This window comes from Perna viridis, chromosome 2 (assembly GCF_037379345.1).
Source record: "Perna viridis isolate PV_CMFRI_1.1 ecotype Kerala chromosome 2, ASM3737934v1, whole genome shotgun sequence".
NCBI lineage: Eukaryota > Metazoa > Mollusca > Bivalvia > Mytilida > Mytilidae > Perna > Perna viridis.
This window is the reverse complement of record NC_142446.1, coordinates 23,633,780-23,646,081: the sequence shown is the minus strand read 5'-3', so window position 1 is coordinate 23,646,081 and position 12,302 is coordinate 23,633,780. Positions and strand designations below refer to the sequence as shown.

The 12,302-nt window shown below is 32.4% G+C and overlaps 1 protein-coding gene across 1 annotated transcript; it reads left to right on the top strand.

The window, feature by feature from the left end:
* Window positions 1-4,004: 4,004 nt before the first annotated feature.
* LOC148624148 (neuronal acetylcholine receptor subunit beta-3-like) lies at window positions 4,005-11,213 on the top strand. Its single transcript, XM_088571010.1, has 6 exons — window positions 4,005-4,805; window positions 5,510-5,667; window positions 7,930-7,974; window positions 8,486-8,610; window positions 9,269-9,804; window positions 10,852-11,213. Exons 1-6 carry the CDS (start codon window positions 4,748-4,750, stop codon window positions 11,211-11,213), a joined length of 1,284 nt encoding a protein of 427 aa, XP_088427136.1. The 5' UTR covers window positions 4,005-4,747.
* The last annotated feature ends 1,089 nt before the right edge of the window (window positions 11,214-12,302 follow it).

The following is a 12,302-nucleotide window of genomic DNA, read 5'->3' as shown; positions in this document are numbered from 1 at the left end:
GTGGAGTCCGAGTTGCTCATTTTCTTTTGTTACTTTGTTTATATTATTTTGGTTATTTTATGTTCTTTGTTGTGTGTGTCTATTTTCTATGTCTGGTTTTTGTCTCTGGATAACATTCTTTTGATTTCCGCTAGAATCTTAGTTCCCTTGATTACTCTTTGACACACAGTTTCGATCTGGATGTCAATAAATTGACTTTCGACTTGAAAATTTACAAACTGGGAAATGTATGAATGTATAAAAACTTAGTAACATCTGAAAACTGAATAAATCAGCAGTAGTCTAATAACAGTTTCTTCTCTAAGTGTAGAGTAACGTAATTCTGAACAAAATTTCTATACCCTTGACATGCTAAATTTCAAAACGAAAGTAATGATTTTTGCACCCGGTTACTTCCACTTTACAGGTCGTTCTTAGAAGGCACATAAGGTATGTTGATATTTTTATGAGAGTTAAGATAAAGGAAGTCCATCATAATGAAACCCCTCCTGCACCATCTGTACTCATGTAAAATAAGTTATGAGCCTTGTAAATGGCTGAATTTAACATAGAAAGTAATGGGGGCATGAAACAGTAGTATTAACCTTGTAGTCAATTATGCAATATTTCGGAGAGTTTTGTGGTCATTACTCAAGATGTTCTATGTAAACCTACATCAAACCTGAATTTTATGCAAACTATGTTCTGCTACGATGCTTCGTGAAATTTGGTGTGTGCGTTTTTTCAATGTCCTTCGTAACCAGAATGATCAATTGAAAAATAAATCGAAGAATTCAATGTGATATTAATCATTTTCAACGATAAGATTGTGTTACGATACGTTTGAATTCCACCCCCGAAAATTCCTTTTATACCCTATTCTTGCAATTTGACGATTAGGCTAAAAACCACTAATTCCACTTCCCATAGGCTTCTATGCTAATTTCACAATATTCAATGGCTTCTCTGGACTTTACCTTAACTTTAACCTGCAGAGGACTATATATCAGCATGATTCTACATATGTCAGCTCACAATCCTCAGAATGGCATGTGGGGTTAGCAGACTTGCAGTGCAGTACTGGTCACCGGAAGTGAAGTGTCTATAAATAGCATGGGAAATCCCAGTGTTTTCACAAGATAGGGGTATATTTAGAAATCATTATGGAGAATAGGCTTCACATCACAAGAAGCAAAAAGCACCTATAAAATGTACAGAAATGTTTTTCCTTTCAGAAACTGTTTAAATTTTTTAAATGAGATGAGAACTTTTTTCACAGCACTATGAGGAACAGGTGTAATTTCTGCGTAGGACTATTTTTGCCTACGTTCCAAATGCTCATTGGTTGAATTGGTGGTCTGTAACCTAAAGAGTCACTTTCTGTCTTAGAAAAAATAAATAACTATACAAGTATCTTCCTATACACATACTAAATGCATTTGCAAAGTTTCAGTGAAATGTGACATGCACTTTTTTAAATATTTGATTTTTAAATATATGGTAACCAAGTTGCACGAGCAAAAAAGTGACAATATTCTACCACATTTAAATGCATTAAATATTTGCAAAGAACTTTTTCTGACTTTTCAAATAAAAAAAATCAATCACAACTTGATTTTTAACAATATTAATAAAGAGATAGCCTTTAAAAGTAGTCATTTTCTGAAAAATTGGTTTATTTTAAAAAATTTATGTCTGCCATGCCTCCCCCTTTTTCTTGATCACATGTCAAAAACCCTAAATCTTTAAATTTTCGCAAAAGGTGATATCTTTGGCTTTAAATTTGTAAATACTGTGTTTTCACAATCAAACATGACAAGTAAAGGGCACCTAAAGCAAAAAAAGTACTCAAAAATAGATTTTCCATGTTGCCATAGGGAAATGCTTATATGTCCTTAACCGCAGTAATGAAAGTGAGTTTTTCCTCATTTCTAATAAAATTTTTGCTCAAATTTACACAAAACTTGATTTCACGTGCCAATTACCACCATATTTGGGTAAATATAGCCCTCAAAGTTAAATATTTGATATTTTTACTAAATTTTCTACACTTTTCACAAGATAGGACATAAAATTCAGCCAAAAAGACCAATTTTCCACAATTTGGACCTATAACTTAAAAAAATGCATATTTTGAGGGATTTTTGTAGTGTATTCCTCTCATAGCAAAGTTTACAAGATCTTCAAGTAGTTTAAAGCTATTCCAAGAAACTTTTCATTTTGCCATGGCCTAAGCTTAAGGCTAAAAACCACTAATTCCACTTCCCATAGGCTTCTATGCTAATTTCACAATATTCAATGGCTTCTCTGGACTTTATCTTAACTTTAACCTGCAGAGGACTATATATCAGCACGATTCTACATATGTCAGCTCACAATCCTCAGAATGGCATGTGGGGTTAGCAGACTTGCAGTGCAGTACTGGTCACCGGAAGTGAAGTGTCTATAAATAGCATGGGAAATCCCAGTGTTTTCACAAGATAGGGGTATATTTAGAAATCATTATGGAGAATAGGCTTCACATCACAAAAAGCAAAAAGCACCTATAAAATGTACAGAAATGTTTTTCTTTTCAGAAACTGTTTAAATTTTTTAAATGAGATGAGAACTTTTTTTCACAGCACTATGAGGAACAGGTGTAATTTCTGCGTAGGACTATTTTTGCCTACGTTCCAAATGCTCATTGGTTGAATTGGTGGTCTGTAACCTTTATTTGATGCGTAAAAATTCAAACCTTTAATATAAATTGATTCAGTACATGAGTACTTTGATTGACACAGCACTATTATTTCTTTTGTCATTTTTTAAAGCAAACTTTTTTGTCCCTCAAGTTGCAAGTCAATTGACTTTTTTTCCGACATTTTGCAGAAACAAACTCCCCCTCACCCGCAAAAAAAATCCATACCCCAGCCAGAAAAACAAATGGTTGCTGCCATAATGTTATATAAGTTATAAAACATTTCTTCCTAAGTTTGACATGTGCTTTTGAGTTAAAATACACTTAAGATGCATTTAGCAATGTTATCATATAATAAAACTGTAAATGAAAACATTTCATTAAGGAATATGTTCTAGACATTGACTTTAGGTGATCCTTAGCCCAGATATTCACTTTGGTCTCTAATCTTACAGATCACGAATATGACCTTACATTTTAAAATGATTACTTTTGAAAACGTAATCCACCAAAAGACAAGGGCTATTAAAATCGTTGTTCTTGCGGTTAAAATTTTCTGAATCGATATTTAAATATTTTGTTTCTATCTTACCACGATATATGACTAAAGGAGTGAATATATACCGTAATTATTTTATTTACTGTCTGTTATAATTTTTTGTTGAATTATTTAATTTCTTCATAACTTGAACACAACAAGCGTTAACGTTTCCAATGATAATGTCATTTTAAATTTAGTTTCGTTACAAAAAAAAAATATTGAAAATTGTATTCGACACATACTGTCGAGTTAGTACATTAAATTTGATTTAATTAGGGAAATAGATATGATCATAATAATAGGTGCTTTGTAGAATGAAGGAAAGAAAGCCTCCGGGAAAAGCTCGCAAAATAAGTGATAAAGTTTCTTTCAATAGTTTTTCAAATCAAACTTTGCTATGTATTCGACACATACTGTCGCTAAATTGTCGAACTGAGTTAAACCTTTTCCGAATACTACTATATAAACACAAATTACACAATGTGTGCCTAGTGTTAGCCTTTTTTCCTCGGTACAGAGGCCGCTAACTAACATCGCGTTATAAAAATGGGTGCTTTTGTAGAATTAAGAAAACCACAAAGAAAAACTCACAGGATAAGTGATAATGTTTTTAATGGTCTAATTTGGAGTAAAATGAATAAGAATGGAACAAAAGAAAACAACCGTATTTTAAAATTACTTTTCTCTCTGAAAATATAAGGAGTAGCACATGAAAAAAAAAACAAAAAAAACAAAAACAAACAAAAAACAGAAACAAAAAAAACAAAACAAAAAAAAACGGGATTATATTGCCTCCTCTAAGTTTTTGTGGTACAAATGTCATTTGATTAGATTTTAAACAGTAATACTGGACTTGGGAAAACTTAGCCTTAAAGTAACTGGCTTGGCACTTTCTTTGGTTTTGTACCTTTTTAAATTCTAATTTAAATACAACTTCATGGTATAATCTGAATAGTACACACGTTAAGACTGTATGATTTGTCATATCTAGCATAAATATATATATGTATTTTATAATTTCAAGTTTGGTCCTGTATTTGATCCAAACTCATCCAAAAGGTTAGCACAGTACAAACCAATCGAATTAAAGATTACATAACAGAAAACCGGAAGCAATGCGAGAGATTGAGTTCCAATGATGTCAAAGGATTCTTCATATTAATTATAATTCTTTACCTTTGCATCTTGATTTGATTCTCACTAGGATTAACCTGGCCAAGCTGTTGGGAATTGAGATGCATTGAAGATGCTTTTAACTATGTTTTAACAGTATAATTACATGTAGCAGTGGACTAGGAATGTGATGTCAGTAGAACTTATAGTTGTTTTGGCCTAATACCGATGAGTGAGAAACAATTCATTCTTCAAGCGTACATGTATACAAAGATATATGAATAATAAAAATATTATCATAACGAACAATTCTCCTATTAAATAATCTATAGACAGACAATACGTTTACAGCATTAACATTAATAATACAAGTAATCAGCTTAAAATATTAAATAAGTAAAATTAAACTAATAAAGAATGTATAAGAAGACTTCATAATGAAGGAAAACGAATATTTTGGAAATTTATTTGTTTTTACCATCACTTTAGTACTTGGTAAGTATTTTTAATGATAAATTTTTAGGGAAAGGTACATTTGACCTAAAACCATTTCACAATTGTTTTATTTTTTTTTTTTTAGATCAGTTGGTATATTTATATTCGTTTTAAATATAGTGATATACATTTATTGGATTCAAAATTTCGCTTGTTATTCAGTTAGTACTTTATCAAACTTAATTTATTGAGAAAATAAAAAAAAATACTTATTCGTTAAAATTATCAAAAGTACGGAAGCCCGTTAGTACCATGTGAAGCTCTTTTTTTATCTTGTTATAACAACTTAACTAACTTGTTATATCAACTTAGCTAACTTGTTATATCAACTTAGCTATCTTGTTATATCAACTTAGCTAACTTGTTACATCAACTTAGCTATCTTGTTATATCAACTTAGCTAACTTGTTACATCAACTTAGCTATCTTGTTATATCAACTTAGCTAACTTGCTATATCAACTAAGCTGACTTGTTTTTACAATTCAAGAACTAAAATAAGCATGACAAAGATATGTACAATGATGCATAAATGTGCATGACTCTTAATTAAGAAAACCTCATTTCACGTCATTATTTTTGCCAATATAACGAGAATAGATCTTGTGAGTGTGTCTCAAAGACAACAAAAAAAAAAAAAAAAAATCAACTCAAGGCAATAACCAACACTTACAATCACAATTATTTAATATACTACTGTCTCAGTTTTAGTTCCAACAACAGTACTAAGCGCCCCTTCATATAGTCCGAATTTAGAAACTGCTCTACGTGCTGAGCTTTTTACCGGATATGAAGTTCTCCAGCGACCGAAATTGAAGGTGGTCGTCGAAGTTGGCATAACTGTTTTGACAGTCAATGATATGGTTAGTATCCAAAATAATTATGCTGTGCTTTTCCTTCTAATCAAACTGTTTTTACAAAATGGACAACTTCCATTAAGTTTTATCCTAAATTAAAGGGATGCAGAATTTTTCCAGATGAGGATGTTGCTCGAATCTTTCACTCATTCGGAGTGAAGAAAAGTCAAAACCACTACAGAAATGTTAAAATCTAAGCAAAAAGCTACTCATTTTGTTGTCTCAACCGATGTAATCATCAATGCAGAAAAAAACTTAAAAGACGGAATGAAGGAGTCATATAAGTTAACAGTTTAGACACAGTTAACAGAATAAAAGCAAGAATGATATAAATGGTCAATGATAAAGTGACCGTGAAACAAGCAGAGGATAAATTTTGTCTAGGATTTGCCGATGTGACCTATTGTTTTAATGTTCACTCACACGATTTACATCTTGTTATCATAGTTTAAATGCACACGACGCCTAAGACAAATATCAAATAAAAGTCACAGCAACAAAAACACGTAACTAAGACTTAGTGACCTGCTATTATAAGTCCTTCAATTTTAGGAAGGGTAATAATTACAAAATTACCGAACTGATAAACTTAAGGCAATAGAAAAAAAAAAGAAAATTGAAAGAGTAAAGAACGTGTAACAAATTGCAATGTCAAGGGAAAAACCGAAAAGTTCGAAATAACCGCAATGATCCTGACTTGGTACAAGCATTTCCGATGGATATGGTGGGTTAAACCAAGTTTTATAGCGCCCCCGCTTTCATTATTGCATTATTGTTGTTAGGCTATCACGGGTTATACTCACTAGCAAAATGACGATTTCCGCTGGCGGAGCAGGACATGCTTACCCTTCCGGAGCAACTGATGTCATTTCCGGTTCATATTGCTTGTGATTTATTTATTTTGAGTGTGTTATGTTTTGTTTTTCTTATCTTCAATTTTCAAATATAATCTAGTTCATTTGGTTCGAAACACTGTGTATGTAGATCGTCTTGGTTTCTTGTTTTCACGTTCTTGCATTACATTTGGATTGTGATGTATTTGAAATGTCTCATTGTTTAGCATTTGAATTTTTTTGTCGATATATTTGTCAGAAACAGAGATTGGGATATCGGAAATATACCATTTTCAGGCAGTGTATGAGACGCATTTGTATAACCTTGGTCCAAAAGCCTGTCTCTCAAGCAACGATGGCGCATTTAGAGGTCAGGATAGTGGCTACTAGCTTGGCACATCCAAACAACTGAAAAACATTAATATCATATCCATGGGAGCTGTTATATTACTGCACATACAATAGAAAATTAAATTAAAAATAATAAATCGTCTCGCTTGCCATATATTTTTGTTCCGAGATGACTACTGTCGTCGAATTTGAGGTTCAGGTCTGGAAATGATGCTGATGAAGCTGTGTCTGCATGTATTTCTTCAATCTCTAATTCTGCATTGTGGAATGAACAGAAGCAACCGTAGCATTCTCCAAATTTAGGAATCATAAATTGAGAGATCAGATGAATCAATATGTAAAATGATCTAGCTTCCTTAACTTCTTACGTGTCTTTCATAAGATTTTGAAAACAACTGCGATTCATAAAAACAAAGAAATAAATTGGTCCGGAGAGGATGCACAATTAGTGCCCCTCGTAATTCAGATAATTTGCTAATGAGTGTCCCTCCAAACGTGGCAAAGTTGTTGTCAATGAGAAACTCTAGCATACTGTATAACCTCTTCCGTCTTTTTGTTCTGTATTGGTAATCGTAACCTAAAACAACAAATTTACAAGAATCACCATTCTTGCAGTCGAATGCTTTGTATGGTTTCTGTTAGACGGGGTGTCAGTTTATTGTGGGGTTAGTTATGGTATAACGTAGAAAAGTCGAAATTTTTAACACATTTACTTACAGCGATGGATTGAGATTTAAAATTATCTAAAAAACCTTCAGATTTTTTGATAATCTACATATGATTAATAACACAACGAAAATAAACAGTTTCACAGTATTTTGTTGCCCCACCTTTTTCACTGTGGGCACTATATTTATCAACCGTACAGACAACCATTTTGTTGAACAAGTAGTTGACTCTTCTATGTATCTTTTGTTTGTGTATGATTTTATCAATACTTTAAGTTTATTTAAAAAGTCATTGGTAATATTAATATATTTTTGCGTGCTAGATCCTGGAAAAAAAATTTGACCACTTGATCATTTTTAGTTTTAGTTTTTAGTTGAAATTCATAAATACAAAATAGTTTTTTTTCTCTTAATAGAATATAAAAGAACAGCTCCTGTCTGTATCCGGGTACTTGATGCTCGTGAGTAACTCAAAAGCAGAATAAATATATAACATAAATACGTATACACGGCAATCATCAAATCATATAAAAATGACAGCTTAGCTTTGACATTAATTAACGGGAGAAAAGTACTTGAAATACGGACTCGTGTACATTGAAATGGTGTGGCGGATGGTGATTTTAGGGGTGGAATTATAACGAGGTAATTTTAATGCATGGAAAACGGGACCAAAGAAAATCATGGCGTTATAGGAATGTGGTGGTTTGACGATAGGCGATATACCGAGGGAAACCTTTTTTTAATTAGGTAAAACTTTTTATATCTATGTAATATATAGCCTTTTTTCAATATATAGCCTTTTTTCTGTTCTAGTCGGTAAGGTATAACAGGAAATTGCCTTTACAATAGGGAATTATGGAAAATACAAAATATTTATTAAAGTTTTGTTATTACTTCATTAAGTTCACTGCTAAAACTGAAATGACCAGCCTTACATGTATATATGAAGAAATATTTCTTTTGGTATAGAAATGGAGCGATTTTAGGCTTGAGTGGTCAGACCCACTGAAAACATCTCAAGATTACTCAAATATAAAATTCCTGTTTAGCACTGAGGAGTTCGCTTGGAGACCAGCGATCATTGTCGAAAATTCGTAAGCATAAGAATTTGTTGTTTCCATGTGTTCGATGGATGATTAAAGAATGTATATTCATAAACATCTTAATCAAGAGAAAGTTAAGAGGAAGAGAAAGTAAAAAAATTTTGTATTCAATAAAAATAACAGAAATAAAAACAAAAATAGCAAAACTATACAAAAACCAAAAACAAAAACAAAACAAAAAAAATCACAAAAAATACAAAAGACAAAAAAAAAAAAAAAATCCGACTATATTACAAGTACAAATGTAATATGATTTCTCTGCACAAGAATGCTCATGGTGTTTATGAAATCTTATACTTAAAGTAAAAGTTTAATATGAATCAGGTTGGTCAAGCGCCTTGCGTGTTTCTAAAATAAGTCAATGCCGTGGCAAGTTCAGTGGTACAAGAAGGTAAAAACAAATCCCTTACAATTAGAGAAAAAAACAATCCTCATTGTTGTTAATCAGCTGATCACCTTGGTGTGTTGCTATCTAGCTGTGACGATCTAAGCTTATACCACGAATATTGACTGTAAAATGTTTTCCACACTTACAGAAAAATACGTTACATCTTTGGCAAGCCCCAGAAAAAAACATTATTTGATGAAATAAGTTATCAATGTTCCGATTCTCTAAATAAGCCATTATAATAAGCGTTATTCGTTTCAGAATACGAGCTTTAAGCATAATAAGTGACAAAACATCACCAATGCGAATAACGAGCGACGGGAAAGTGATTTGGAATCCTACAGGTATCTATGAAGTAAGCTGTGAATCTGACACTACATATTATCCAGTGGACACACAAGAATGCATTATCAAACTAACTTCGTGGGCTTATACATCGACAGAAGTCATGCTATTGCTTGATCCTGAACCCATCGATTTGGACTCGTATTCTACTAACGGCGAGTGGAACCTTGTTGGCGTTAGTGGAATAAAATCAAACGACAAGTCGAGGGGCGGTTCGTCCTTTTCTACAGTGTCATTCAAATTTAGCCTGGCTCGTCGTCCCATGTTTCATGTGTTGAATACGCTTGTTCCAGTTGGTGTCATGGCTATTTTAATTTCTATGGTATTTAAACTGGATGTTGAATCTGGAGAGAAGATTGGGTTTTCTCTGACAGTTCTGTTGGCCTACGCTGTCTACTTGACCATGATATCAGACAATATTCCAAGTACTTCTGTCAGTACTTGTTATCTATGTAAGTAACTGTTTTACCATGAAGGCAAGTCGTTTTACACAAAACAAAAAATATTGTGGGCTATGCATTGGAAATAAAGTTGCATTTATCACACAACCATAAAAAAACCAAGTCAAACCAAGCAAACTCGATACCACCCTTTATTATAATAATGACGCGTTTAAATTTAAATTTCGGTGAAATAAAACATTTGGTTAATTATCATTTTGAATAATATTATATGAAAAATACTATGAAGAAAGATAACATAGCAGGGAAAATATGGATTTTTCAAGCACAGTTAAACTTAATCTGGACAGAGCGGAATAACCAATTTATGGCCATCAAGATCGAAAAGCTTTAAAGAGGATTCGTAACTTGTCCGCACATGAGTCAAATATTGTACTCGGTACGATCGAGTGACCTTAATTTGGTCATTCATGATTCGTTTCTGTAGTGGTCCTTTATTTAATTTGTTATATGCTCTGTTCGTATATAATATTGAAAAGATGATTTTACTGGTAAACCATTAACATTTAGCATTTTTCTAGGTCACAATTCATCATTACTAAAAATGGCTTAATTATCACGTTGTTATATTGATATAGCAAACTTGTTATATAAAGTCAATAAGAGCTGTATCACATGATTTTGACCGAAAAATAAAAAAAATACGACTAATAATCACACGGTCAACAAATCTATCAGAAAAAAAAAATCAGATCGCAGTCAGTCACTTTCGAATTCCGCGTTTTCATCAATATTAGGTTGTTATTGGTGGGGGGGCTCATAACCTCATGTGCAATTTTAGACTTATCAGAACCAAAAATAAATGCCATGATACAATATGAAAATTTATCAACCAGGAAAAGTCTTTAGATCACCGCTGTCTATAGACTATATAGCAATAATGTGTGTAAAATCCGATCTGTTTTACAGTTTTGCAGTTATTAATATTGAAATCTCGTGATACGTTATTGATCATTTACTTAATAGCACTTTCAAAACTTAATGTTAAAAAGTGTCTCTGTTATCATATTTCTATAAATATTTTCTTTATGATGATAGCATTGTATCTGGTGTTTATTCTGACCCTTGGGGGTGTTTCCGTTGTCCTGACTATATTAGTACTCAGTTTACACCACAAACCGGATGCTGAGGAAATTCCGCAATGGTTAATTCGTCTCACTAACACTTGTCTTCTCGCCCTTGCTTGTATGAAGTGCTGTAAGAAGTCCAAGATTGACAGCGACCAAGATACCCTTCCAGTGAAAATTCCACCGAAACCAGCTTTTGAAGAAGATGACGACTGCAAGACTGACCTGACATGGCACAAAATGTCAGTAATAATGGATAGAGTATTCTTCAATGCTTATATTGTTATTATTTTCTTTAGTACTGGCGCTTTGTTCCTTATTCTTTTTACTTAGACTATTGTAGAATTAAGATAGGAAAATAAAGTTTTGACGTGAAGATAATTATTATTGTACTATATTATTAACATTTAGATATATGTGTGATTAGGAAAAAGTGTTATTTTTTTATCCGCAGATCCAATATGTCTGTGCTTAAATTGAACAATTAAGTGAATTGATAAATATTACTCTTTAAATTTATTATTCTAATTTTCATCTGTATGTTGGTTATTAAATCAAACCCAGAAAATGATCAAAATAAGCTACTTAAAAGTTTTATATTCTTTGTGTTTTGGTAACCGGTTTTTGCATTAATCCTTCGAAATATGTACGCATCTTATTAGATTATATTTGTAATTTAGACCATATTTTATTCAACAAAAAGTGAAAACGAGTTTGCAGCAGGCAAAAGCTATCTCTTGGTAAAAAATAGAAATACAATACATTCACACTTATCCATATGTGAAGTATGATACATTTATTGTGCAATAGATGAAAATACAAGAATTAGGCAAAATGAGACGTTTGAAGTGTCTCCTGTTTACTTTCTTATACTTTTATACATAACTTTTTATGAGCAACTCGGCTGGTGTTTCTAGAAAAGCAGAGGACGCTTACCCTACCGGTGCACCTGGTCCATGCTCCCAGTTTTTAGTGGAGTCCGAGTTGCTCATTTACTTTCGTTACTTTGTATGTATGATTTTAGTTACTTTATGTTCTTTGTTGTGTATGTCTGGTTTCCATGTCTGGTCTTTGTCCCTGGATTACATTCTTTTGATTACCGCTATAACCTTGGTTCTCTTGATTACTCTTTTATTCGCAACCAGTTTCAAAATAAATATATTTAGATAGACAGCAAAATTGGGGTTAACCTGTATTGCCCATCTACAATCTAGTTTAACATGGCGAGGGACGCAAAACTGTGTAGGCGTCGATTTAAAAAAAGTCGTAAGTGTAAAGTTGATTGTAAGTAATGACGTCACAATCTAAAATTGCATTGTGACGACATAATTTACGATCAATTTCACACTTACGACTTTATGTGAAATCGACGCCAGCTGGACCTTTGACGTTTTTCAACAATGAAACGTCTTAAATTTCTTA

Bases quoted from the DNA above. Each gene is read 5' to 3' on its own strand.
- LOC148624148 (XM_088571010.1), top strand. From the start codon at position 4,748: ATGAAGGAAAACGAATATTTTGGAAATTTATTTGTTTTTACCATCACT. The intron at 4,806-5,509 runs GTAAGTATTTTT...CTACTGTCTCAG, and splicing joins TACCATCACTTTAGTACTTG to TTTTAGTTCCAACAACAGTA. The intron at 5,668-7,929 runs GTTAGTATCCAA...TTCTCTTAATAG, and splicing joins TTTTGACAGTCAATGATATG to AATATAAAAGAACAGCTCCT.